The sequence below is a fragment of the Panthera uncia genome, chromosome E1 (assembly GCF_023721935.1).
Source record: "Panthera uncia isolate 11264 chromosome E1, Puncia_PCG_1.0, whole genome shotgun sequence".
Lineage (NCBI taxonomy): Eukaryota > Metazoa > Chordata > Mammalia > Carnivora > Felidae > Panthera > Panthera uncia.
In genome coordinates, this window is record NC_064814.1 from 11913910 (window position 1) to 11941773 (window position 27864).

At 54.4% G+C, this 27864-nt stretch overlaps 2 protein-coding genes across 7 annotated transcripts in view; one reads left to right on the forward strand and one right to left on the reverse strand.

Moving 5' to 3' along the window:
* The first annotated feature begins 2538 nt into the window (after positions 1-2538).
* LOC125926570 (signal transducer and activator of transcription 5A-like) lies at positions 2539-27677 on the forward strand. The gene is given in 21 exon segments (XM_049636109.1): positions 2539-2695; positions 3525-3662; positions 4006-4162; positions 5464-5553; positions 8575-8749; positions 14194-14324; positions 14584-14735; positions 15242-15397; positions 15825-15930; positions 15932-16005; positions 17807-17894; positions 17996-18118; positions 18482-18574; positions 19061-19267; positions 19851-19945; positions 20041-20171; positions 20652-20807; positions 21531-21582; positions 21914-22021; positions 23058-23155; positions 26228-27677. Coding segments are annotated over 20 exon segments (2385 nt in total). The 5' UTR covers positions 2539-2695; positions 3525-3534; the 3' UTR covers positions 26293-27677.
* The window catches only part of STAT3 (signal transducer and activator of transcription 3), a 67532-nt gene continuing 66893 nt past the window's right edge, over positions 27226-27864 (reverse strand). For all 6 annotated transcript variants that reach the window (XM_049636116.1, XM_049636115.1, XM_049636114.1 and 3 more), the window contains one exon: positions 27226-27858. Coding sequence is in view for 4 of the 6 variants with exons in the window: in XM_049636114.1 (XP_049492071.1) it covers positions 27803-27858 (56 nt within the window). In the remaining 2 variants the exon portion in view is untranslated. The remainder of the gene's footprint in view (positions 27859-27864) is intronic.

Sequence of the window (27864 nt, forward strand, 5' to 3'; positions counted from 1 at the left end):
AACTCAGTCCAGACCTTAGAAAGTTTCTGATCTTCCTGAACCCCATCCCGGAGGCCTCAGTTTTCTCCTCTATAGTCTGGGCCCCTAAAACCACTAGGGTGCTTTGTGGTGGGAAATAGCAGAGACCAAAGCAGAGGATTGAAAGCAAAAAGAAACCCCAAATTTGACATTTCCGGGTAGTTGTGTTATCCGGAGCCACGACCACAATCACCTCTGCCCCCAACCCAACTTTGACACCCTTCCCTCCTTCACTCCCTTGGGTGGCCTTTGCCCATCCTGGGAAAGCTCCAAAGCTCCTCCTCCTCCCCCACTGCGTTGCAAAGGGAAGACAGAGGCTCAAGGAAATGGAGAGAAACCCAGACAGAGTCAAAGAACCAGAGACAGAACAGATACCTAGAGAGAAAGAATCAAAAGGAGGAGAATCAAAAAGCAAGAGGAGGCAACATGCAGTGAAGGACATTGGGATTCAGGGCCTCAAAGGCAGAGGCCAAACGGGGGGAGAGTCAGAGTCAGTGGGGTGGGGGCGGGGGGGGAGAGGGGGGACAGCTGCAGCCACTGGACACAAGGTGGGGGCACAGCATGTGAGCTCACAGAAGGTGCTAGGGCATCTCCACTTAGGCCAACCCTTCCAGTTTTGCTCACTGGCACCTCAGTCCTGGTTTTTTAGGACCCAGGACCATCCTCCTTCCAGTCCAGCCCAGCCCAATCTAGCCAGATGTTTGGTGGGGGCAGCTGCCAGCTGGAGCAGCAGGCCCCTGCAGGCCCTGGGGAGCTGGCTGGACAGGCAGCTGCCTGGAGGTGGGCAGGCAGAGCTCCCGCTCTGGATTTGGCACCCCAACAGCACCTTCTCCAGATGCCTAGAAGTGGGTACACGGCAAGGGTGGTCCTCTGTCCTCCAGATGTGGCTCAGAGGACTTGGAACCCAAGGAATCTCCTCCCAACAACTGGCTTACCCATCTTCTGGAAGCCAGAGGCTGGAGGGCACAGAGGCCAAGGTGGGCCCACCCTCCGTGTAGCAGTAGGTTTGGATCTGCCGCTAACAGGTTGTGTGACACTGACCAAGTCTCTTCCTCCCTCCAGCCTCTGTTTCCCCATTTGTAAAATCATCTTTACAGGTCTTCCCAGCTCTGACACTTGACTCTCGTTCCAGGTGGTCTCCTAGCTCTGTGTGTCTGGCCCTCCTCTGCCAAATGAATCGGTCCGGAGGGAGGCAAGAAGCAGGCAGAGGCCATGTGCTTCCTCCTCCATGAGACTAAGAGGCTGCAGCCACACATGGAAACGTGTGTGTGAGACCCAGACATCCCAGCTTCTGCAGCTTGAAACTTGGCCTTTTCCCTGAAGTACAAAGAATGAAAGTGGAGGGGGGGAGGTTTACTGAGGGGCAAGAAGGTGGGGTGGGGGGGGGAGGGAATGGAGAGAAAAGGGCAGATCCAAGAAGGCGTAGGGAGGGAGGGAGATAGATGAGAATGATTCCCTCCAGGACACATGGTCTTGGCCCAGCTGGGCCCTCCCTTGGTGCTGCCAGTGCCGGCTGCCAGGCCGAGGGGAGGCCCAGAGGAGAGGAAAGCTGGGCAAAGGTGATGGAAGGTTTCCAGCCCAGCCTTGCCCAACTCTGCAGGGGCTCTCAGGGAGGGGGCTGTGACCCATGCAAGGCTCAGGGAGGCTGTTCCCTGCTCTGGCAAGGCCTACAGGCAGTTGTGAGATTGTGAGGATTCAAAACAGCCCTCCCGGACTTCCCAAACCTTTCTGAAGGTAGGACCAACCTCAGATGTGACTGGGCGGGGTGAGCAGAGGGGCAGGATCATTTATGGATCACAGTCTGCCAACTAGGCCATATGCCCACTCTGTGACCCTGGGCAAGCCCCTTCTCCTCTCCCGACTTCCATTTCTTATCTGCCAAATTTGGGGGAGGGGTTCGAAACATATGACTGCCAAGGTTCTTTCCTGTTTCCACTGCAGGGGCGAGTGCAGGGTGGTGGGAGTAATGGAAGGAGGGGAGGGCAGGGCCCTGGTGGTGAGCCGCCTTCTCTGGAATCCCCAGTCTTTCCCCTCCCTACGGCTTTGCCGCTGAGGTCACAAAAAGCTGTGTCCCCAACCCACGTAAACACACATACACACGCACACCCACATTTACATTTACTTTTTTAATCTAGAGTCTCAAAAGATGACAAAGGCAGAGCCAGAAGCCATCTCCAGCTAGTCCACCCCTTCCCTCCTCCCTTTTTACAGGTGAGAAAACTGAGGCCCTGGTTTGGGATTTCCAGAGCCCGGGGTTTCCCGGCACTCCCACCCCCATCCCCGGCCACTCCAGAGCCTGCTGCCCGCCGGTCCGGGGCCGCCGGCTAGGGCTGCCTGGGACTCCCGGGGGACCCCGCCGTCGGGGCAGCCCCCAGGCGCGGCGCCGCCCAGCCTCGCCTCCAGGGGCCCGGCCGCGGCCGCCGCTGCGCACTCGCGGGGGAGCCAGCGACCGAGGGCGGAGGCAGGGAGGGAGCGACAGAGGCTGGGAGGGGTGTTGGCGAGAGCTCGCGCGCTGTGTATGGTCTATCGGAGGCAGCTGACCTTCGAGGAGGAAATCGCTGCTCTCTGCTCCTTCCTGTAGTAACAGCCGCCGCCGCCGCCGCCGGGAGCCCGGGCCGCGAGCGAGAGCCGCGGGGCTGACAGCCGGCCCCGCCGCCGGACGGCTCGGCGCCACCAGGTGGGTGGCCCGGCAGCGCGTCCCGAGCGGCGCACGCGGAGATGGGACGCTCGACTCCCGCCCCGACCCCCCGCGACCCCGGAGCCGGAACCCGACGGCCGGCCGGGGCGCGGGAACCGCTGTCCCGGACCGAGAGGGAGCCTGGGCGCGGGCGCCGGCGCCGGCGCGGGCGCGGACGCGGGACGCTGGCTGCGGACCGAGGGAGGGGGCCGAGGGTGGGCGCCGTTCCGGCCCGCAGAGGGCAGGGGGCGCTGTCGCGCTGGACAGTGGGAGACCGTGAGGCACGGCTTGGGGTTGGGGGGGCGGTCAAGGCGGCGTCTGTCACCGCAGCTCTCCCTTCTTAACCACCCCAGCCACGTGCCCGCGGGGACCGAGCCGTTCAGTGGGAGCCGTCGGTGCTGTTGCCCTAACTTTGGTCTGGAATAATACACACCCCTCCCGCCAGAAATGGGGACTCGGGGTTCGAGGCAGGGTGGGGGGTTCTTGCAGCCCTACCTAGAGGGCCCGTGGGCCTCCGCGTCAAGTTTCTCTTTCAGTTTTCTAGCTGTCCCCCTCTGGGGAAGCCCCGGTGGGGCGAGGGGAGAGGAAGAGGGGGAGGGCACCTGACTTTCGAGAGCCCCTCCCCAAGCCTTCGCGGGTTCCTTGTTGGAGGGCAGAGCGGCCTTCCCCTCCTCACCGTCTTTCTTCCCGCACAGGAAAGCTTGTCTGTGGGAGGGGAGGGGCCTGGCCTGACCGCGGTCCAGGGACGGGTGGGCATGGCAGGGCCAGAGACAGGCCCAGCCCTTGCCTCTGTCGTGGAGACGCCTCTGCAGCCCTCCGCTCGCCCTAGGTGAACGGACATGGCGGGCTGGATCCAAGCCCAGCAGCTGCAGGGAGATGCGCTGCGCCAGATGCAGGTGCTGTACGGGCAGCACTTCCCCATCGAGGTTCGGCACTACTTAGCGCATTGGATCGAGAGCCAGCCGTGGTAGGTGCCCCTCCCCTGCGCCATGCTCTGCGGGTCCCTACCACCCACCCAGGCCCCTTGACCTTTAGCTCTCCTCTTTGTGGTTTCGAGTGATTCTAGTCCCGTCTGTCCCTCCGTGCAGAAGGGGTGGTGTCCCTGGGAAAGGGGAACAGGGAAATGGGACCCTGGGAGGGGAGAGGGGGTGATTCTGGACTCTGATGCTTATGGAGTTGCTGGGAACAAGGCTTGTGGGTTCTGGAGTGCCCTTAGCCTGGAGCCTGGGATTTCCCAGTACCTCTTGGTGCCTGACCTCCCTGCCCAAGGAAGCACAACAGTAGGCTTCTCTCCTCTGCCCTGCCCCAAGGGATGCCATCGACCTGGACAATCCCCAGGACCGAGCCCAGGCCACCCAGCTCCTGGAGGGCCTGGTGCAGGAGCTGCAGAAGAAGGCGGAGCATCAAGTAGGGGAAGATGGGTTCTTACTGAAGATCAAACTGGGGCACTATGCCACGCAGCTCCAGGTGGGTGTGAAGGCTGGGTCATCAGCAGGGAAGCAGTGTCTGCCTTCTCTTTCCAGCCTCAGAGCCCCTGGGTTTTTTCCTGGCCTGGTCACTGACTCACCATGTGACCCTGAGCTAATCGGCAACTTTTCTGCTCTTCAATTTCCCCCACCTCCTCTTTCTAAATCAGACCTGTCAAATTCCCTTACCATACGACAAAGCAAGGGGTAGGGTGTGTTTGTCACCAAGAAGAGGAAGATGGGCATTCTAAACAGATCGAGCAAAAAGGATGGAGGTGGACTGAGTCCAGGTTCCTTTGCTGGAGAAAAGAAGACTGACAGCTCCTAGAAATGAGGGAATGAGTGAGCGGGGGAGGGGCAGAGAGAGAGGGAGACACAGAATCTGAAGCAGGCTCCAGGCTCTGAGCTGTCAGCACAGAGCCCGATGCAGGGCTCGAACCCATGAACTGTGAAATCATGACCTGAGCTGAAGTGGGACGCTTAAGCTGAACCGACTGACCACCCAGGCGCCCCCTCCTAGGACTCTTTTAAAGGTGGGAGGACGGCTGAAGTCTGTAGTTGGGTAGGAGAGGAACAGAGTTGCCCTGGAGGCAAGAGCTGGATAAAGGAAGCTTTAATGAAGGATTTAGATGCAAGAGGAACCTTCTCCTACACTGGGGGTTTAGGGGAGGAAGGGGGAGGAGTATAGAGGAGAGAGAAAGTTTCTGTGGAAGCAGGAAAAAGGTGTAGGTGATAAAATAATCACAGTCAAGCATTTATTGGAAGTTAACTTGTATTTCTTAGAGAGCTCTTCTTAAATGCAAGCAGCAGGGTGCCAGGGAAATAAAAAGTTCATCCCAGAAGAGGGAGGAAACAGGAGAAAGCTGGAAGAGGAAAGCAAAATAGGAACCCAGGGCCAGGCGTATGGTAGAAAGTACGTTGACCTTGGCATTGGGTGCCGCAAGTCTTGAGTCATCTGCAAACCCGTTTGCCTCTGGGCAAGTACTTAACCTCTCTGAGCATCAGTTTTCTCATCTGCAAAATGCGGATAATAGTTTCTGTGTGTGTCATACTGTCTATATAGTCAAAGGAGATGGCAGATTGGAAGTGCGTTGTAAACTGTGGGTTTCTAAACCAAATGTGAAGATCTGGGAGGGGAAATCGAGTCAAGGAGAGATAAAGATGTCTGTTGACGGCTCCTGAGGTTTCTCAGGGAAAGCCAAGGCAGAGGCTGGAGAGGAAGGTGGTGGGGAGCACGTGGCACTGTGATGGCATAGTGGGAGTGGCGGGTAGCCAGTGGTAACTGCCATTGGGTTCTTTCAGAACACGTATGACCGCTGCCCCATGGAGCTGGTCCGCTGCATCCGGCATATTCTGTACAATGAACAGAGGCTGGTCCGAGAAGCCAACAATGTGAGTGTCCCATGGGTGTGGGGAGAAGAGCTGGGAAGTCCTTCCACACGCCTTTTTCTCTAGACACAACTGTGTGGGTTTTTTTTTTTTTTTTAATGTTTATTTTTGAGAGAAAGAGAGAGAACAGGGGAGGGGCAGAGATAGAGGGAGACCCAGAATGCAAAGCAGGCTCCAGGCTTTGAGCTGTCAGCACAGAGCCCGACACGGGACCCAAACCCATGGCCAATGAGATCACGACCTGAGCCGAAGTCAGACGCTTAACCAACTGAGCCACCCAGGTGCCCCAACACGACTATGTTTTATAAACGCTGGCAAGACAGCACCAGGGAAATAAGGGACATGGACAAGTGTGAGAAGCAGCAGTGCATGAAGGTACAGTCCCTGGCTTCATGCCCCGGGTTGGCCACTTACTAGCAGTGTGACTTGAGCCTCTGTTTTTTCAATTATAAATGGGGATAGTAATAGTATCTACCTTGTAGAGTTAGTGTCAGGATTAAATGAGATACTGTGTGGGCCAGGGATAGACAGACCAGTGAAACAGAAGAGGAAGCTCTACACACACACACACACACACACACACACACACACACCTGGAAATTCAACCCACGTTATAGATGGCATCACAAACCACAAGGGAAAAGATTTATCATTTTTTTTAATGTTTATTTTTGAGAAAGAGAGAGCATGAGCAGGGAAGGGGCAGAGGGGGGGAGGGCAGAGGATCTGAAGCAGGCTCTGCACTGACAGCAGAGAACCCGATCTTGCTTGAACGCAAGAACCATGAAATCATGACCTGAGCCAAAGTCAGATGTTCAACCGTTGAGCCACCCAGGTGCCCCAAGATTTGTGATTTAATAAATGGTGCTGGGGGTGGTGCTCCTGGGTGGCTCAGTTTGTTAACCGTCCAACTCTTGATTTCAACGCAGGCCATGATCTCACAGGTTTGTGAGATCAAGCCTGGTGTTGGGCTCCGTGCTGACAGTGCAGTGCCTGCTTGGGATTTTCTCTCTCCCTCTTTCTCAGTGCCCCTCCCCTGGTCTCTCTCTCTCTCTCTCTCTCAAAAAGCAAATAAACATTAAAAAAAAAAAATGGTGCTGGGGTCAAAATTAGAAATGTTCTCCGGTGGTGCCTGGGAGGAGACATGGGACTTTCTGTGTCAGAAGAGCTAACCCTGGCAAGCTCAGAGGCGAGGCCCAGAGAGGCAGAAAGGGCCTCACCCCCCAAACTCTGCAATCATGAAGGCATTGAACACCTGCTCGGACAACAGGACAAACATTTTATTATCTGCAGTAAAGCCAGATGACTTTCACAAAATGACATCACTCGGTAAAGACCAGAGAATAGTGCCTGGAGCTTATTTATTTGTTGTGGTGGACACCGATTTCAGGAATTTTCCAGTTTATCCAGTAAACATTTATGGAGGTCGTGGCTAGGACTAGAGAAACAGATGAAGGCCCAGTTCCCACCTAAAAGGAATTCAAGAAATGATAGATTCTCTAGGGGTAAGCTGGGTACTAAGGAGGCACATATGGAAAAAGTACCTAACTCTGACTGGGGCAGCCTGGCAGGGGGATGTCCTGGGAGGACAGGGACGTCTAAGCTATGGGGGTGGGGGAGGGAAGGGGAAGAAGAAAGAGACAGGAGCAAAAGTAACAAAGTATATGTGTGGGCAGGAAGGCAGGAACCATCTTAACACATTTGAAGGATTGCAGGAACCCCACCCCCCACCCCGCCCTGTCGTCCTGGGGAGAAGGGGGCCACCTGGGGAACCCCAGTGGGTAAAGCCAGAGAAGAGGCAGAAGGCAGGTCACAGAGTCTTTTGGGAAAACTATTGTGTCCCTTATTGACTTATTGCCACCACAGAGCTATCTGTAAACATATGAATGAATTTAGCTCCAATTAAGAACTACCTGTCTATGTACAGGTGTTGTCATGGTCAGGGGGGAAATGATTCCTTCTCCCAACCATCAGGCTGTTCTTGAGAACCTTTGATTTTGGTTCCACCTACCCCTTGGGGATTTTGTGGTACACAAAATAGACAAGGTCCTAGCACCTGGGGAGCTTACATCCTAGTGCATGGGGGCAGACACGAAAGAAAGAAACACATATAAAATCAAGACACTTTCAGATAAGAGTGGTGTTATTTTAAATTGGCCCATCAGGGAAAGTCACTCTGAAAGGGTGCCAGTTGAAATGCCCCCCTTGGGAAGCTTTGGTGCCAACATGTTCCAGAGTAATGGAACAACAAGTGCAAAGGCCCTGAAGCAGGAACATGTTTGTGTATTTAGGAACAGAAAGTAGCCGGTGTGCTTGGGCAGCAGTGGAACTGGGAGTGGAGTAGGCAGAGGCTATCAGCTAGTGCAGTGGAGGCTGTGGAAGGAGTTTGAATTTTATTCTGCGAATAGTTTACTGGAAAGACCCTGAAAACTTCGTCTCCCCTCAGCCAGATGTTGAAGGAATAGATCAGACTAGGTCACCCACATGGCCAGATCCAAGAAAGTGTTATTGGTACCTTCCCTGTAACTCCCCTCAGTTACAAGAATGTCTTGAGTGAGGACACAGATGATGTGCATTCACACAGCTTTGTTCCCCACTGTGTCCCCAGCATCTCACATGGTCCATGGCATTGGATCGCTGAGTGAATGTGGAATGAGGGGTCATCATCATTAGTAGGAAAACCCCAGGTTTCCTGCTCCTGGGACATACTGAGTTTTAGTCTCTCCAAAGAGAGTTTAGGTGGACCCTGTTTGGGCAAGTCTGGTGGAGGCCAGGACCACACTAGAAATTTCTCTGTGCTTTATGAAGTTGCCATAATCTGCCAGGTCACCTGCTTCCCTCCTTCTTTCCAACTCCGCACCAATTCAGGCAAATGACTAGCCTTCCGACTCAAATTACCCTTACCTCTTACCCTAGATTTGAACTTTGCAGTCCAAAGTATTAGCGCTCCCCAAGGCCTGAGGTTTTCTGCCATCCTCACCGCCCAGCTCACTGCTGCCCACACTCTCCCCCTGATGTCCCCAGGGTAGTTCTCCAGCTGGGATCCTGGTGGACGCCATGTCCCAGAAACACCTCCAGATCAACCAGACATTTGAGGAGCTGCGACTGGTCACACAGGACACAGAGAATGAGCTGAAGAAGCTGCAGCAGACTCAAGAGTACTTCATCATCCAGTATCAGGAGAGCCTGAGGATCCAGGGTGAGGCCAGGGCCGCCTGGGTGGTGTGTGTCGTGAGGACAGGAGTGACAACCACTTTGTGAGCTCCTGCAGGGTTGGGGCAGTGTCAGCGTCTGTCTCCATAGAAACCTTACCCAAAGCTTTAGAGAAGTAATGGACCCTGTGATTGAACCTGTGCTGTGGGCCAGGCTTCGGGCCAAGCCCTTTGCGTGCATTTTTCAATCCTACCTTTACAACAGCCCCAGGAAGTAGGTAGCTGTATTATCCCTATTTTGCAGATGATAAAACTGAGGTTCCAAGAGAACAAGTAATTTGGCCCAGATTGCTTATAAGTTGCAGAATTGGGGGTGCCTGGCTGGCTTAGTGGGAAGAGCGCGCGAGTCTTAATCTCAGGGTTATGAGTTCGAGCCCCATGTTGGCTGTAGACTCTACTTAAATAAATAAACTAAAAAAATAATAATAAGTTGCAGAACTGGATCTCAATTACAGATATGTCATGAAATCCCTGCACTTTACTAAATAATATTCTCTCCCTAATTGTCGGTATTCAGTGACTACCTCAGTGAATGAATGAATATGGACAAAGTGTTTCCCATTCAGGGGAGGACTTAGGTTGGGAGTCTCCTCGTTGAACCAGGCTGGGGACAGGCAGAACTCCAGAAATGCCCTTTCTTGAGCCTCCCTGATAGGAGATGGAGCTGGAGGGAAGAGATTACAGTGGAAAATTCTCCTGTCTCCTAGGGCTGTAGTTTGCCAACGGCTGTCATGATAAGCATGTAGGGAAACAAAATTTAACTCAGAGCCAATTAACTTCCGGTATAATTTGAGAAGACTTGAGACAGGGCCCATCTTCCCCCAATTCTAGACTGACCCCAGAGCTGTTCCATCCCAACCTAGCGAGAATAGGAAAGTATCAAGTGGCCTTTGCTTTTGTTCCTCTTTCTGTACCTTCTTAAGATAAAACCTTAGGTCATTGACTTTACACCTTTCTTCTTTTCTGATAGGTATATTTAGAGCTTTAAATTTCCCTCTAAGCAATGCTTTAGCTACATCTCATGATTTTAGATACGCTGTACATTCATAGTTATTCAGTTTGAAGTATTTTCTCTCTTTTTCTAAGAGATTTTATTTTTAAGTAATGTCTACACCCGACGTGGGGCTCAAACTCACAATCTCAAGATCAAGAGTCACATGCTCCACTAACTGAGCCAGCCAGATGCCCAGTTTGAAATATTTTCTAATTTCTTTTCTGAATAATTATTTTACCCCACATTATTTAGAAGTGTATTGTCTCTTAGAACTATATATTTGGGGTTCCTTTTCTAGATGTCATATCATTGATTTCATTTGCTTTTTATCATTGAATTCCACGATTGTCAGAGAACATACTCTGTATGATCTCAATTCTTTTAAATTTAACGAGACTTGTTTTATGGCACAGTTTATACTCTAGCTTGGTGAACATATCTTTTGGGCTTCAAAAGAATGTATGTCTCACAGGTTGTTTCATTTAAAAGTAGCAATTTTAGGGGCGTCTGGGTGGCTCAATCCTTAAGCATCTGGCTCTTGGTTTCTGCTCAAGGTTCCTGAGTTCAAGCCCCACCAAGCTGATAGTGTGGAACCTGGGATTCTCTCTCTCCTTTTCTTCCTGTCCCTCCCCTGCGCACCTGTGCTCTCTCTCTTTCTCTCTCTCAAAATAAGTAAACTTAAAAAATATATTTAATATTAGTGGACTAAACACCTCATTTAAAAGCAGAGATTGGGGCGCCTGGGTGGCGCAGTCGGTTAAGCGTCCGACTTCAGCCAGGTCACGATCTCATGGTCCGTGAGTTCGAGCCCCGCGTCAGGCTCTGGGCTGATGGCTCAGAGCCTGGAGCCTGTTTCCGATTCTGTGTCTCCCTCTCTCTCTGTCCCTCCCCCGTTCATGCTCTGTCTCTCTCTGTCCCAAAAATCAATAAACGTTGAAAAAAAAATTAAAAAAAAAAAAATAAAAGCAGAGATTGTCAGAAAGCACATGAAAGCAAGACTCAACTATATGCTATCTACATTTTAAATTTTAATTAAAAAATTATTTTAAGATTTTTTTTTTTTTAATTTTTAAGTATTTTCTATACCCAACATGGGGTTCGAACTCACAACCCCAAGATCAAGAGTCACATACTCTACCCACTGAACCATCCAGGTGTTCCTACATTAAAATGTTTTAAATGTTTATTTATTTTTGAGACAGAGACAGAGAGACAGAACACAAGCAGGGCAGGGACAGAGAGAGAGGGAGACAGAATCTGAAGCAGGCTCCAGGCTCTGAGCTGTCAGCACAGAACCTGACATGGGGTTCGAGCTCACAGACTGTGAGATCATGACCTGAGCAGAAGTTGGCCACTTAACCGACTGAGCCACCCAGGTGCCCCTTAAATAAAAAAAAAAACATGTATAGGGGCGCCTGGGTGGCGCAGTCGGTTAAGTGTCCGACTTCAGCCAGGTCACGATCTCGCGGTCCATGAGTTCGAGCCCCGCGTCAGGCTCTGGGCTGATGGCTCGGAGCCTGGAGCCTGTTTCCGATTCTGTGTCTCCCTCTCTCTCTGCCCCTCGCCCGTTCATGCTCTGTCTCTCTCTGTCCCAAAAATAAAAAATAAAAAACGTTTAAAAAAAAAAAAAAACATGTATAAAGATATTCTGTGCCAAAATAGAATAAGAAGTCTAGGGTAGTCATATTAATACCTCACAAAGTGTACTTCAAGACAAAAAGTATTATCAGAGATGAAGAAGGACACTTAATAATTATTAAGGTATTAAAAAGATAATAAATTTCTATGCATCTAATAACAAAGCTTCAAAATACACAAAGAAAAACTATTTAAAAACTATTTAAATACTATTTAAGCTCTCCTCCTTTCCCTGCCCTGTTAGTTTTTTCAATACTCTGGGCTCCTCAACAGATTGCCTAAATCAAAGTAGATGTTGAGTAAAAGTTGGTGGGATGATTCTAGCATGTTTTCTTCATCTGAATCCATCTCAGACTGATGCAAGAGAGAGGGTGGCCCTCTTCCTAGATTAGGGAACGGGAGAATTCAGGCTATTAGTTCTACCCAAAGCCTTTGGTTGATAGTACTTCCAATCCTATTCTTGGGTTTTCTGTTTCCTATTTATGGATATGGGTTTGATTCTGGTTTGGGTTTGTACCCATCACGCATGTCAGTTCAGTCTCATGTATCAAGTTCACCCATCAGAAACACAGGCTATCATCTGTTTGTGCAAGGGGAGGCTCAGCTCCCTCCAGTGGAGCAGAAATTGCCTCATGTCTGCTGGCCTCCCTCCCAGAAGCTTCTGCAAGTGCCAGGAGAGACCTAAGTGAGTCACCTGCATAGGGAGGTTGGGCCCAGGTGTGGGGCTCACCACCACCTCCCTGGGGGTGGGGCCAGGATTTCCGAGGTGGCTCCAGACTGCTCTGCTGTGTTCCAGGCCTGGACAGTATTCTCTCTCAGTCCCCGAGAGTGGACTCCAAACCGTATTTCCAGTTGTCTTGTAGCTCTGGGCTTTTCCTGGCTGTCTAGAGTTGCTTTCGTCTGTCTGTCCCAGCTTGTGTGTCCAAGAGGCAGGACCTAGGTCAGTGTGAGAGGGCCCTCAGCGGCCTGCCAGGAACTTGCCTAAGACGTGGTGATGCTCACCTCCTCTTGACTCAGGCCCAAGTAAGGACACTGGAAAATTCTTTTTTTAAAAAATTAGATAGACCCCACACCCAACATGGAGCTTGAACTCACAACCCTGAGATCAAGAGTTGCATGCTCTATGGACTGAGCCAGCCAGGCACCCCGACACTGGGATATTCAAATAGGTGATCGGCAAGGCGTAATAACCCCAGCATTTAGGATAGTGGTTACCTTTGGAGGCAGGGACGGATGTGCAAGCAGGGAAGGATGTACAGGTAGTTTTCAACGTGGAAATGTTTGATTTCTTTTTTTTTTTTTAATGTTTTGTTTATATTTGTGAGAGAGAGAGAGCATGCATGTGCACGCAAGCGGGAATGGGGCAGAGAGAGGGGGGCAGAGTTTCCAAAGTGGGCTCTGTGCTGACAGCAGGCAGCCCGATGTGGGGCTAGAACTCACAAACCATGAGATCGTGACCTGAGCCAAAGTCAAACGTTTAAACGACTGAGCCACCCAGGCACCCCGAGAAATGTTTGATTTCTTTAAGCCGGGTTACTGAAAGACAGGTGTTCCTTGCATCATTCTTTCTGCCTTCCTTGAGTCTTGAGAATTTCATAGTAATGTTTTATAAGAGGGTACTGAGGCCTCACTGACTCCCCTTTCCTGCCATGGATGAGCTTCCCAGCAGCTAGTGTGGAGAGAATCTGCCTCCCTCTCTGGCACCCTTGGGTGCTAGAACCTTCCCTCTCCTGAGAGGATCTTGCTGCTTTCGTGTTGCCAGTGGGCCCTGGACATTCTGTCTCCCCGTCTCCCTCGCCTTTTCCCTTTCGCCCCTTCTCTTTCTGTCCCTTTCCCTCCCTCTCCCTCTCCCTCCCTCTCCCCCTCTCTCCTCTCTCCCCTCTCTCCCCTTCTCCCCCTCTACCCCTCTCCCCTTCTGTCCCTCTCCCTTCCTTGCCCTTTCTCCTCGTCTCTCTCTCCCTGTCCCTGTCCCTTTCTCTCTCTCTCTCTCTCCCTCTCTCCCTCTCTGTCTCCTTCCAGTTGGTCAGCTGAGCTCACGGTGACCCAACCTGGACAAACAAACACGTTAGGCACCTCCCAACACCTAGAGAAATGCCTTCTTCCCTAGGAGAGACTGCTGTGCTCCCGGGGATGGGACAAAGCTGGAGATGGGACAAAGCCAGCAGGCAGGGGCTGCCCTGAGGGGGCTCTGATGTGTGGGGTGGGGCTGAGCGGCTACTGGTCTCTGTCACCCTTTAAGCCTGCCCTGGGACCCCCTAACCAGTAAGGACACGCTCATCCCTGCAGCGTGTGCGTGCCGGGCAGTTCCTTGAACGTGTTCTGTGTTCCCACATATTTAGTCCTCAGCCACCCACCGAGACAGGGGCCAGGATTCTCCCATTTTGCACATGGGCAAACTGAGGCACGGAAGCGTGATGCACGAGTTCACCCAGTTAGTAAACGGTGAGGGCACGCATCAAACCAGGCAGTGAGGCTCCAAGCTGGACCCCGTGTGGCGTGAGGAGGTCTGGGCAGCCAGCTGTGTAGACTAAGGTGGGAGGGGAGGCCGTGGGGCAGGATCCTCCTCAGCTATACCCTCAGGTTTCCACCTACACACCCCCAGGAGGGGAGATCAAAGGCGAGAGGCCAGAGACCAGAGCCTGCTCATCTCTGGCACCCTTGGCTGCCAGAAGCCCAGCTTGCCATCGGTCAGATGTGTCCCTTGAGGGTCTGGCCTCCAGAACAGGTGTGTGCGTTCCCCTGGGCTTCCTGCAGGAAGCTGGGAGATGATGGTCATGGGTGTCCTGTCCCCTCCTCTAGCTCAGTTTGCCCAGCTGGCCCAGCTGAATCCGCAGGAGCGCCTGAGCCGGGAGACGGCCCTCCAGCAGAAGCAGGTGTCCCTGGAGGCCTGGCTGCAGCGGGAGGCCCAGACGCTGCAGCAGTACCGTGTGGTGAGTGGGATCCGCGTCCTCTCCTCCCAAGCCTTGAGGTGCACATCCCAAGGGGCGCGGGGAAGCCGAGAGAGGGCGAGAGCCAGGAAGAGAGCAGGACCCAGCAGAGCTGGAGGCCAGATCGTTCTCTCCCGTGGGGGGCGTGTGAGGCAGAGCAGGTTGGGAAGAGGGGAAGGCCTGGGCCTGGGGCCTGGTCCCTGGCCCCCAGCCCTGCCTCCCGAGGCCTGCAGTTGGGCGTGTTCTCCCCACTCGCCTTCAGGAGCTGGCCGAGAAGCACCAGAAGACCTTGCAGCTGCTGCGGAAGCAGCAGACCATCATTCTGGATGATGAACTGATCCAGTGGAAGCGGCGGCAGCAGCTGGCGGGGAACGGAGGGCCCCCCGAGGGCAGCCTGGATGTGCTGCAGTCCTGGTAATGGTGTGTGGGGGGGTGGCGGGGGGCAGGAGGGGGCGGCAGGGGCTGGGAGTGGTGCAACCAGCTGCTCGTTGTGCCTCCTGCGTTTCCATGAGCAGCCGGCTCCCTCTGTCCTGCGGCAAGACTTAGTTCACTAGGGGTTCTGGTTCCTGATGCGGACTTTGGGGCCCCCGTCTGTGCCCCCTGCCCAGGAAGGGAGTCACCGTGCTGGGGAGTGGGGCAGGGCTGGGTGTGCAGAGTGAGCTCGGGCCGATTGGACCCAGTTCAGGCTTGCTGCCTCTGTATTTCTCTGTGTTTCTGGAAGGCGGGCGCTCTGCTCCGCTCCGCTCCGCTCCGCTCCGCTCCGCTCCGTGGTCGGGAGTGGCGGCTTAGGCGCAAAGCCTTCCTGGGTGAGGGTGGAGCTGGGTCTTGGGGCGTTCTCCTCAGACCGGAGCCTCCCAGCCTCGAGCCTGGGGGATGGCGTGATGCCATCGTCCTCCCGTTGGCCTGGGGCTCCCGTGCAGGTGCGAGAAGTTGGCCGAGATCATCTGGCAGAACCGGCAGCAGATCCGCAGAGCTGAGCACCTCTGCCAGCAGCTGCCCATCCCTGGCCCAGTGGAGGAGATGCTAGCTGAGGTCAATGCCACCATCACAGACATCATCTCAGCCCTGGTGACCAGGTAATTCCTGCCTCGGGCCACACCCAGCCCCCGTGCGGTTGGCATGGGGGAGGCAGGTGGTGCTTTGCTGATGGTGGGGGTGAGGGTGGGTGGGCTCTTGCTTGAGTCCTTGTCTCTGTTTGCCTCGGGTCCCCGTCCCCGCTCTGTCCTCAGTTGCTTTAGCTGCTTGGTGTTGACCTTGCCCAGTTTCTGTTGTGGACACCATGTGGACTGCCCTTGTCCCCCGCAGCCCATGCCAGCTGCTGAGTCGTTTCACTGCCTCCCCTCCAGCCATCTCCTCTGACTCTCAGTGGCCTCCCTGGGAACAGGGGCGGTGCCATGTGCCTTCATTTGCCTGCTGAGCCCCGGCAGCCTCCCTCCACAGGGGAGCCAGACCCTGTGCCCTGAGCCGGCATCATGTCTGGTGTGGTCACTTGTGTCCCCGCAGCACATTCATCATCGAGAAGCAGCCCCCTCAGGTCCTGAAGACCCAGACCAAGTTTGCAGCGACGGTGCGCCTGCTGGTGGGCGGGAAGCTGAACGTGCACATGAACCCCCCCCCAGGTGAAGGCCACCATCATCAGTGAGCAGCAGGCCAAGTCACTGCTCAAGAATGAGAATACCCGCAAGTACGTGTGACCCCTTCCCTGCCTTCCCCTCCCCAGGCTCTGGACTGGGATCTCAGATCTACTCTACAGCTAGGGTCCTGGACATTGGGGACAGCCTCCCTCACTGCAGCCATGGACCAGTGTCTCTCCAGTTCATCCCATCTGTCCTGTTGTATACTTTGTTCTGCTTGACACATAGTAGGTCAACGTGGGTTAAACTGTTGGGGTGTTCAAGTCCTTGGGCTGATCACTGGGACGTAGCTGCAATCCGTGCAGAGTTTGGCTCTGTGGTCACCCAAGCCAGCAGAGCAGGCATCAGTCATGAGAAATGTAGTGCGTTGGACAGGAGAGATGTAGGGCTCTGTGGAAGTGAGATTGGTAGTTGTGGGGCAGAATGATAGTCTCTGGACGCAGGACCAGTGAGGGTGGCTAGTGAGAGCGTGTGGAGAGAGGAGAGGGAATACCTTCAGACACAGAGAACATGGGCCTTGTCTGGAAGGAGAGCATAGAGCAGGTTGGCGCGGCTGGAGAACCTGGGGTCCAGGGATGAGGGCCGGCCCCCCACAAAGGATTCAGGGAATGAATGAACGGACGAATGAATGAATGAGGGAGTGAATGAGTCAAGTGGGAGACCTGGTCCCATGCGTTGAATGTCTATTGTGGGTTCTGGGAATGGGATGATAAAGAAAGCGAAGAGGTTCTCACTCTCTTAGAGCTTACAGTTTGGCTGGGGAGGGAGATAGTTATATGCTTTTCGAAATATGGTGGTGTCAAAACGTGATAGATTCTCGAAAGATAATGAAAACAGAGTGATATCATAGTGTCTGGATAGATGTGCCATCACCACCCGGGTGGTCAAGGAAGGCCTTTCTGAGGAGATGTTTGAGTTGAGACCTAAACCAGAAGGTCAGGAGTTTCTGGGCAACGGGAAGAGCAGGTGCACAAGTCTTGAGGTAGCAGCAAGTGTGCATGTTCAGCAAACAGACAGGCAGCATGGCTCGGTCCTGAGTGAGGGGAGAGGAACCCACTGAGGCCAGGGAGCTGGGCAGGGTTTGACCATGACCATGGGATACTTGTGGGCTATGGTCATGGTTGTTGTTGTTGTTTTTTGTTTTTTTGTTTGTTTTTTAGAGAGAGAGGGCACAAGCGAGCAAGGGGCAGAGAGAGAGAGAGAGAGAAGTAGGGCTCACCCGAAGCGGGGCTCAAGCTTACCTGATGCGGGGCTTGAACTCACCAACCCTGAGATCGTGACCTGAGCCCATCTGATGCTTAACCAATTGAGCCACTGAGGCGCCTCTGTTTTTTTTTTTTTTTTTTTTAATGTTTATTTTGAAAAAGAGAGAGTGCACGAGTTGGGAGGGGCAGAGAGAGAGAGAGAGAGAGAGAGAATCCCATGCAGGCTCTGCACTGTCAGCACAGAGCCCGATTCTGGGCTCGATCTCACGAACTGTGAGATCATGACCTGAGCCGAAACCAAGAGTTGGATGCTTACCCGACTGAGTCACCCAGGTGTCCCATGGTTTTTATTTTAAGTGCACTAGAAGCTGCCAGAGGGCCCTGAAGACCCCCACGTCAGTTCCAATGCTGAGGGAATTTTTAACCTAATGACAGAGGCCCAGACTTTGGGTAGACTTTGAAGACTTTGCTGTACCCTCAGGTTAATGAGAAAGTAAGCCCGAGTCACGGCGAGGAACACTCTCAGGGGATGGGGCAGGGGCTGCTGGCAGGGCTTTCTGGCATGAACATCTGGCTGAGGGAGCGCATAGAGCCATGCTCCTGGCCTGGGGCCCATGTGGCGATGGGGCTCCCCTGTCCTTCACAGCGACTACAGTGGAGAGATCCTGAACAACTGCTGTGTGATGGAATACCACCAAGCCACCGGCACCCTGAGCGCGCACTTCAGGAACATGGTGAGGACAGGGCCTGAGCCCTGGAGGGAGGGTCTGCCCAGGGCTGAGTGCTCATAACCAGCCGCTTCCTCCTCGTCCCCCTCTGACCTCCCACTCTGCAGTCACTAAAGAGAATTAAGCGTGCTGACCGGAGGGGCGCAGAGTCTGTGACGGAGGAGAAGTTCACAGTCCTGTTTGAGTCTCAGTTCAGTGTCGGCAGCAATGAGCTTGTGTTCCAAGTAAAGGTGAGGCCCCGCTTCTGCCAACCCCCGAGGGTCACCCAGAAAGGTGAAGACCCACCTGAGGCCACCTGGCTGGTTTGGGGAAAGCCAGAGAGCTCTGAATCCTCACACGGTCACGGACCATTTAGCCGTGAGGCTGTCAGAAAGCCTGCTCGCTAGGTTATATAAGCTGGCACCAGCCACAGAACTTAGGCCATGGACCAAGAAGAAATGTGTTCTGGTTTTTTTTGTTTGTTTGTTTTTGCTTTGGTTTTGTTGGGAGGGCCTGTGGGTGGGATTGTGGGTGAGGAGCGAGGGCTGGGAGTCTTGCCTACGTGAGGGCAAGGTGGTGGTCGTGTGCCTTCTACGTTCACTCCTTTGCCATAGACTCTGTCCCTTCCCGTGGTTGTCATCGTTCATGGCAGCCAGGACCACAACGCTACCGCCACTGTGCTGTGGGACAACGCCTTCGCTGAGCCGGTGAGTGCTCGTGGGACCGCCACTTCTGCCCCCTCCAGGCCCTAGGAGTCTCCCTGCGTCAGCCCCAACCACTTGGGGCCCTGCTGGGTGGTCCCCTGCCAACCCCAGGGCCACACCAGAGCTGAGTGAGTTGAGGTGACGGGCAGCTGGTGTGAGTGCGCTGCCCGTGGCATGTCCTCGGCTCCATCTGGGCTCCCGGGACTCGGGACTGGGATCTCCTGGGTCTGTGAGCTTACTCAGCCTTTGGGCTCTGGTCTCTGATCTTCCTTTGGCTTGTGTTTTGGGTCCCTGATCTCTGTCCCGGACGCCTGGTCTGGGTCTCTATCACTGCGTGTCTAGCCCCTCTGCCTTTCTTTTGCTTGTGTTTGTGTCGCCTTTTCTGAGTCTGTCTCAGTCCCTTCTTGCATCTCGTGGTATCTGTGTATCTGAGTGTGTGTGTAAGTATTTCCTACGCCTTCAGTCTGCCTTTTCTTCTCTCCCTCGCAGGGCAGGGTGCCATTTGCCGTGCCCGACAAAGTGCTGTGGCCGCAGCTGTGTGAGGCGCTCAACATGAAATTCAAGGCCGAAGTGCAGAGCAACCGGGGCCTGACCAAGGAGAACCTCGTGTTCCTGGCACAGAAACTGTTCAACAGCAGCAGCAGCCACCTTGAAGACTATAATGGCATGTCCGTGTCCTGGTCCCAGTTCAACAGGGTGAGGGACGCGCCGCCAGACTGGGACCAGTCTTTCCCCGCCTCACAGACAGGTTACTGGCTTTGGCCAGCACCCCATCCTTCACCCCCAACTGCCCTCTCCTACAACCGGGAGAGACGAGGGCTAGTACCCCAAGGAATGGAGGCAGGGGGCAGCAAGAAAAACGCACTCAGCTCTGAGAGCCAAAGCAGAATAATGGAAGGAGCTGGGGGGCTGGGAGTCAGGATCCTTGAGTCCCTGTCCTAGATATGTTAACTAAGTGGCCAGGCCCTTCCCTTCTCTGTGCCTCAGTTTCCCCATCTAAACCTTTGGGCAGAAATGACTTCGGAGGTCTTGCCCAGCTTGGACAATTCTAGGCAACTCCTACCCGCACCCCTGTGTCTGAAAGGCAAGAGGCAGTTTCCCCTCTCATCCCTAAGCTACAGGTTGGGGGCCATGTCCATTTATGGACCGCTGGAGTGCTGGGCAGGTAGGATGAGGAACTGGGAGAGGGTATTTGTGAGGACAAGAGGGCACTGTTTCCTGGGCCACCTGTGACAGCGGGGCCACGTACCCTGACTTGGGGTATCCTGGGGGCTCTCAGGAGAACTTGCCGGGCTGGAACTACACCTTCTGGCAGTGGTTCGATGGGGTCATGGAGGTGCTGAAGAAGCATCACAAGCCTCATTGGAATGACGGGTGAGAAGCTGAGGGGCCTGGGGGTTGGGAGGGCATGGGCTCAGGGGACACGGGCTGCTGGCCCGGGAGTGACACTGTATGCTCCGTATTTCTAGGGCCATCCTAGGTTTTGTGAATAAGCAACAGGCCCATGACCTGCTCATCAACAAACCCGATGGAACCTTTTTATTGCGCTTTAGCGACTCTGAAATCGGGGGCATCACCATTGCCTGGAAGTTTGACTCTCGTGAGTGCCCTACTTTGCCCACACTCTAGCCCAGGAGCCCTGACGACCATTTCCTTGCTTCCCATTCTCCACCAGGCCTGCATCCTTGGAGGGTTCCCCAGGGGAAAGATCAAAACAGACCTCAAAGTAGAAGAGTGTTGCTCAGAAATACATTCCCTTTCTACTGTTTTCCATTGCGGAGAACCTGAGATCACTGGCCCCATAGCCTCTGGAGTTGCCAGGGGATGTCTTCAGCAGTTCTGAGTTCTCCCTTCTCTGCCCTGCCCTAGTCTTGCTGGTATCGACTTGCTTGGTTTGCCGGGTAGAATGTTCTTGCGGTCACTTACTCGCCTTATGCCCAGGAGCACAAGACAAGGGGGAGGGTCGCAGAGCAGGCTAGTAAAGGCCCAAATGTCTCTGCAAGTCAGATCTCAAACCCCATCGCCCTGACCCTCCTCTTGAGGGCGGTGAGTGGTGGGAACGAGCTTGTCCTTTTCACAGCTGACCGCAACCTTTGGAACCTGAAGCCGTTCACCACGCGGGACTTCTCCATCCGGTCCCTGGCTGACCGGCTGGGGGACCTGAGCTATCTCATCTATGTATTTCCCGACCGACCCAAGGATGAGGTCTTCTCCAAGTATTACACCCCTGTGCTCGGTGCGTCCTGCCCTGATACTCCCGAGCCCTTCCTCAGCCCGTGGACAGAGCTCTCGGGGGCTTAGGCAGCCGTGACTCCTCAGAAGAAGCCAGGGGCCATTTCCCCCAGGGGGGCTGGGTCCATGGTTTGGTGCCGAGCACGTGGAGAGGGTATCGGGGCTCACAACTGAAGAGGGCAAACAAAGCTTCTGACCCGGCTTTCTCCCCAGCTGGGTGGATTCTCACGTCTGCACCCCTGAAGGAGGAGGCTGCCCCACTGGCAAAGGAAGGGGGAATAATCATACCACAGATAGTGCACAACTCCCATCTTAATCAGCTGCTCTCACGGCTCCCCACCCTGAAAACTACCTGTAAGGGGAGAGTAGGAAGCAAAATGGACAGGTTTTTCTCCTTCAACCTGTCCCCAGTCCACTGTTGGGTTTGCTGCTTTGTGTTGATCCAGTTTCCTCGACAGGGGTGGGGCGGGGAGAGAGAAAGCAAAGGACCAGAAAAGGGAGCAGGAGAAGGGATGAGATTGAAGCCAGAGTTCCGGGTGGCCGTCAGTCTGGGTCCACCAGCAGGTGTTTATGGGAGTCTGTGGGAAATCTCATCCCCGCTGAGCCCCGGCAGTGGTGCGGGTGGGAGACCGACTTCATGGGGTAGGTTCCCCTTCCTGGGAGCGCCCAGACACTTTGGTTCTCATCACCCCCCCCCCCCCCCCCCGCCACTCCCCCACCCCGGCAGCTAAAGCGGTGGACGGATACGTGAAGCCACAGATCAAGCAAGTGGTCCCTGAGTAAGTGTCCAGGGTCCAGCCCTGGTCTCCTGCTGCCTCCTCTCTCTTCCCCCTGGGTTCCCCTCACTGTTCACTGCTGCCCCTCCCGCTCACAGGCCCGGTGGGGCCCAGCACCCCCTGGCCCTCTGAAACCTGGCTCAGCCCTGGAGAGGGAACTGAGCTTAGTCTCAATGGGACCAGGACCCAGGACCCCACTCCCGCAGCCGGACCCCCAGGCCCAGGGGGCGCTTTGTGCTTCCACACCCCAAAGAGATGTAAACATGCCCCCTGAGCCCTCCCCAGGTCAGCCGCTGCCCTGAGGTCACTGAGGCTTCTCCTGTTCCTCCTGCAGGTTTGTGAATGCGTCTGCAGACTCTGCCGGGGCCAGCGCCACCTACGTGGACCAGGCCCCCTCCCCAGCCGTGTGCCCCCAGGCTCATTATAACTTGTACCCACAGAAGTAGGTTGTGTTCTCTGGGGCTCCGCAGGGAGGAGCTGGGGCTGGGGCTGTGTTCTCTGGGGCTCAGGCTGGGCCCCGGGGGGCTGGTGGACAAAGGGACCCAGAGCTCCTGTAGGTCTGAGACCACCCAGGCCAGGCACCAGCATATGCCCCGGTACAGGGAGGGAGATCAGCTGGTAAAAAGCATAGAGAATAAGCTGTATATAGCAAGGTCCTCACTCCTGGTGCTGACTAGCTGTGTGACCTTGGGAAAACTATTGAACCTCCCAGATGCTCTGTTTCCTCATCTTTAAAATGGGGGCAAGAATACCTTTCACATGGGATTGGGGTCAGGATTGAGGTAAAGCATTTAGCTCAGGTGAGGCTGTTGTAAGGACGGCTACAGACGGGATGGTTGTTCTTAGGAGTTGAGTGTTAACAGGGTATTAATTGCTTCTCTCTGGAGTTCCCAAGGTAAAGAATTAATTCTCTTCTGGGCTGTGGGTGGCCCCAGCTGGATGTCTAGGTACCTGGGACATACAAGCTACAGTGGGATGATGACCGTAGGCTCGAGGGTCACAAAGACTGCAGTTCCAATCCTGACTCCGTTTGCCAGCCAGGGGGCCCTGAGCAAGTTTCCTACCCTGGTCGAGCCTCAGTTTTCCCCTCTGTAAAGTGGACTAAATACCCATCTTACAGGTGGCTAAGGATTGGGGCAACGTGGTTAAAAGGCCACTGTAGACAGCCTATGACTGAATGGAATGGCGTTGTGGTGGGCAGAACTCCCTGACCCAACCGCCTCGTTGTGCAGAGGAGGACAGGGACAGGGACAGGGGAGATGAACTCTCTGAGCCCACTCAATGAGCCAACGAAAGTGGAGACTAGCGCTTGAGTGTCTCCCGGTGAGCCAGTGACTGACGTTTTCAACTTGGAAATGGTGGTGGTGTCCAGCCAGAGCCGGTCCTATTCCCATGAGGCTGTGGTCTGAGCGGGGAGCGGGCCAGGGCCTGTGACGCATGCCAGCTCCCTCCGACCTCCCGCTCTCTCTCTCTCCCAGCCCTGACCCCGTCCTTGACCAGGATGGAGAATTTGACCTGGATGAGACCATGGATGTAGCCAGGCATGTGGAGGAACTCTTACGCCGCCCGATGGACGGTCTGGACCCCCGCCTCTCCCCGCCTGCTGGTCTTTTCACCTCTGCCCGAGGCTCGCTCTCGTGAATGCTTGAATCCCCCACTTCTCTTTGGGAACAACGCTCAGTGTGAGGGGTTCATATGAACTGTGATGTTAGCATTGCTGTGCATACTGATGCCTCTGCTGGCAGCACATGTGCAGGTGTGTGTGTGCACGGGCGCACGAGGTGGGCCTGCCTTGCCTTTGCCCTCTGGGTACGTGGTTGCGGTGGCACCACCACCTTTCTCTTCAGATCAAGGCATCCCAACAGCCCGCCGGGCCCATCTCTGTTGTGGAAGGGGGCTCAGCTTCCTCTGCTCGATGCAGGCAAACCTATTCCGCCGCCAGGGCCTTTACTGCCTAGCAGCTGTTTGAATGAAATTAGTCAAGAAGGGGCACGGAGACAGGTTACTGTCTCTAAGCTTAAGTTTTGCTCCTGAGTTAGAAGCTTTGCCTCCCAAATGCGCGCATACGCTTTTATGTACGTGCATCTGTTCTCATGCACGTGTGTTGGTCTATTGATTCTTTCGCTCGGGAGGCTGGGGTTCAATTTTGTGTAATATTTTATACTTCACATAATGAATATGGACTTGAGACTTTTTGTGAATGGAAAGCTTATCTAGACCACGGCCCTCACACAGCGCAGATGGGTCATTTGAGTCTGGGTCTTTCAGAGCTGCTCTGAGTATGTAGCTTCTTAGCCTCCTGGCGTCCAGCCAGGAGACTTGGGCGTCCCATCTGTGGTGCTGTTGCCCGGTCCTGCTATCTCTTTTCAACCGCTATCCACCCCCCCCACCCCCGCCCCGTGCACCCAGCCCCAACCTTCTTTCCCCGACTGTCTGCAACCTTGGTTGCAGGAGAGGTGGGAGAGGGGCAGGGACTGGTCTAGGCCATGGCAGGCAAACAGGGGCCCAGGGACTTTGCAGGGTGGATCCCCTCCCCTCCTGGAAAAAAAACCTGCCGCAAGAGACAGCCGCAGACCAGCAGCACGCTGCCTGCCTGTGGAGCCTGGAGTGAGGGGTAAAAGCTGATCTCGTTCCCCCTCTGCCTGGAACAGGCCTCGTCACAGTCGCAGAACGTTGAGGTCTGAGAAGGCCTTGCTCCCGACCTCACGAGCTCCTCCCTCTGGGGCAGCAGGTGGCGGGCGGAAGGTTGAGTCTCAGGTTTAAACATCTCTGAAGGAAGGTGGGGACGAGAAGAGGGATTCTTGTGTACTTTGTACATAGGCCACCAGTGTTTTTGAGTAAAGTATTTTTTTCATAAATTTGCTGGTGTGGCTCTTAGTTGGGCAGCCTTGGGTAGTGTGGGGGGCGGTCACTGGAGCCAGAGTTATTTTCTTCCCTCCCGTGTGGCTGATGCCATACCCTGTACTCTGCTCCCTTTTCTGTGTGTCAAGGGTGCCCACCACCCCTGGAACGCCATCTGTGCTTCTCAGGAGACGAAACTAGGGTTTGAGGCCTGGGGAAAGGTGGGGCAGGAATTCTGGGGTGGAGGCAAAAACCGTGCTTGGGGCTCGCCTTATCAGCTGCTGCTATAAGCAATCCTGAAGTCTTTGGCCCAGGGCCAGGCCAGTGCCAGGGGCAGCAGAGAACCTCACCGTGTTCCCTTCTCCCCGGGCCTCTTCCCAGACACCAGCAGGTGGCACCATCCCGTTGCCACCAGCGTCTTTCAACCGGCCAACCAGCAACCTACCGGGAGGGAAGGAAGTTGGGCCAGGAGGATGGTCTCCCCATTTGGGCTCCCTGGCACGCTACCGCTGCTGGTCCAGGGGAGGTCACTGAGGCCCTTGGGGGAGCGGGCTGGGGAGCCAGGACCTGCTGGTGAGGTTTCTTCAGAGCTCAAAGCAAGGGAAGAGGGGTTTGCAGCCTGCCCGAAGGAGGCGCAGGGGCCCAGCGAGGGGGCTGGCGGGGGTGAGGAGGCAGGGAAAGCAGCCGCTAATCTCCCCTTCCATCTCTGCAGGGGGAGGCGGCTGGCTGCTATCTCACGCAGCGGCGGTCTCCATGGCACTCGGCACAAGGGGAGGGGGTGGAGAGACAGCCGAGTGGGCGCGTTGATGTCTGTGAATTATCACCACCCGCTGCCACGTCGCCGGAGGCAGCCCGTTAAGTGCTTACGTCCATCCCCACTGAGAGAACTGAAGAGAGAGTGATAATGGAACAACTGTGGAGGGGAGGCCTTGGGTGGGGTGGGAGTATCTACACCCCAAGCCCCCTTTGGTAGCTTATCTGACCCCAGACAGGTTGGTGCAGCTTGCGAAGGCCCGAGGAGAGAGTGGGGGGAAGGAAGAGGGAGCAGGGAGGCCTCCCCAGAGACCTTTGTGCAGAAAGAGTACAAACCTGGCTCCTCCCATCACCCCTTACCTGGAAGCTGCCGGCTGACCTGAGATGGGGGTGGCACCATGCCCCAGAGCTGGGCCCCAGGGCGTGGGCTAAGGTAGCAGCCTGGGAGCAGGGGCAACCTGGGAGCAGGCTCGGCCTGGGTGTGAGGCCCCCCCAGAACTCAGGCAGGGGAAGGGGACTCACCAGCAGCCAGAGGCAGAGCTGCCACGCCCTCAGACAGTTCCTATATAACTTTTATTTCTGGAAGTTAAAGTAGATACAGCAATATACAAAACAAAAACAAAAACAAAAACTCCACAATAATATAAATTTTTACACTATGAAGTATACATTGGAATTTGACGCAGTGACCGGGCCAGTGGCATACAAACCACTGCGCCGGCAGGTTGAGCCAACTATGGGAACCCCTTGGCTGGGCGGGGGACGGGCAGGGGGAGACAGTGGAGAGAAAGTGGGCAGGTCCTGGAGGGCTCCGTTCTTTTAGGGAGGGGCCAGTCTCTGCCCCTCTCAGAACTCTTGCTACTATCAGAGTTAAAACCTGATACACATGCTACCTCAAAGCCATGAACGTTACAATATCTGCTCCAGAGGAGCCTGGATCCTTGCCCCAGGTCCCTCTGATCTAAATCTCTCAATTTCTGAGTTAAGCTTATTATAAACTGAAGAGTGTTGCTGGAGAAGGGAGAGCTCTGTACTACCTCCCAACTGTTTCTAGGCAGGACGACAGGGATGGCCGAGCGCAACCTGTTTGTCTTGGAGAGAAGGTCCTCATCCCCTTAATTCTGAAACTGGTGAGTGTGGGTAAAACAGCGCTCCACAGAAACTCTGACCGACTGAGATAAGGTGGTCTGGGACCACCCAAGCTAGTCGGGCCTCTGGATTGGGGTGTGTGTGTGTGGGGGGGGGGGGTGGACCAAATATCAGAGACCATGAAGTGTTTCGAAATGCACAGTAAATGGGAGCTGTTCTCCCTCATCCGCGGGGCCTCAATGGGGAGGAGATGGTCACCAGCACTGGGGGGAGGCCGAGGTGCACACCCTCACACGAGGGACAGACTTCAAGTTTATCACTAAGCCTTTGCCCCTGGGTTAACCACGTGAAGTGATTAAAGGTGCCTCGGGAAACCACCAAGAAACCAGGATAAAAACCATATTCCCTGAGCTCAACTAGACCCTTGGCTGGGGCCCCACAGTCTGAGTCATGTTCGATCTCTAACTCTCACCTTCTTATTCCAGGATTCCTAAAGCAAACAGGACAAGGGGGCCTTCAGACACCGGAAGGAGCCATACACAAGGGGGGTCAGGTGGAGAAGGAGGAAGGAAGGATCATCCCATCCCTTATAAGGCACCCACAGGAACAACTCAGGCTCTGGAACAGGAGCACAAGTCCAGGCAGACGGGGGACAGGTTGTAAGCACTCCTCTGCGCAGCCTTACCTACTAACAGGCCGACACATTAAAGGGGAAAATAAAAACTTTGTTTATTAAAAAAAGTCTAGAATGTTTCGGTTGTCCTTCAACCTTCCTATGTCAAAACCAAAGGCCAAGCCACAGCTTCAGATGTCTTTTAAAGAGCTGGATCTGAAGCCCATTTCCGGATTTCTATAAATTATCAGCCTGAAGAAAGCTGAATGCCTAAAGCACCAAGAAGGCTACTGACTGAGTTTTCTTAAATACAGAAAAGGCTATGCCGATACAGTGTTTTTTTGCCCTTGAAAAAAAACTTTTTTTTTTTTTTTTTTAATTTAAAAAGAAACCTCGGGGCTGTGAAAGTCCTATCTTCTATTTGGATGTTAGCAAGGTTAAAAGTGCAATGTCAGCAGTAGCACAGCTACAGGCAGCCTGTGGCGGCCGCTCGCAGGAGCAGGCGGAGGGCTGTGCGGGCACCGGGAGGCACTTGTCTAACAACGCAAGCTGCTGAGAAAGGAGGGCAGGGGAGCAAGAAAAGACAAGAACGTTTCCTTTCTCCCCGTCTTGCCACCCCTTCCGCATCCCCTGATGGCGGTCTCAGAGAACACGTTTCTTATTTGCATTTAGGTCAAAGCGTATCACTCACATTCATTCATTTCTCTATTGTGAAAAGTGCCCAGGTCGCTCAAAGGTAGCAGGAGTAGGAGATTTAAACAAAACAAAACAAAACAAAACAAAACAAAAAACCCAACAAAACAAACAAAATCTGGAAGCACAGAGTTAGAGGAGTTTCAGACGATCTGGGGGTTGGCTGTTTAAGGGGTGGTGGGACACAGGGAGGTGCCTCCGTCATCTCTGTCTGCAGCCTCAGCCCGCCGCTCCTCACATTGGGGAGGTGGCGCACTCCGAGGTCAACTCCATGTCGAATGTGAGGGATTCTGGGG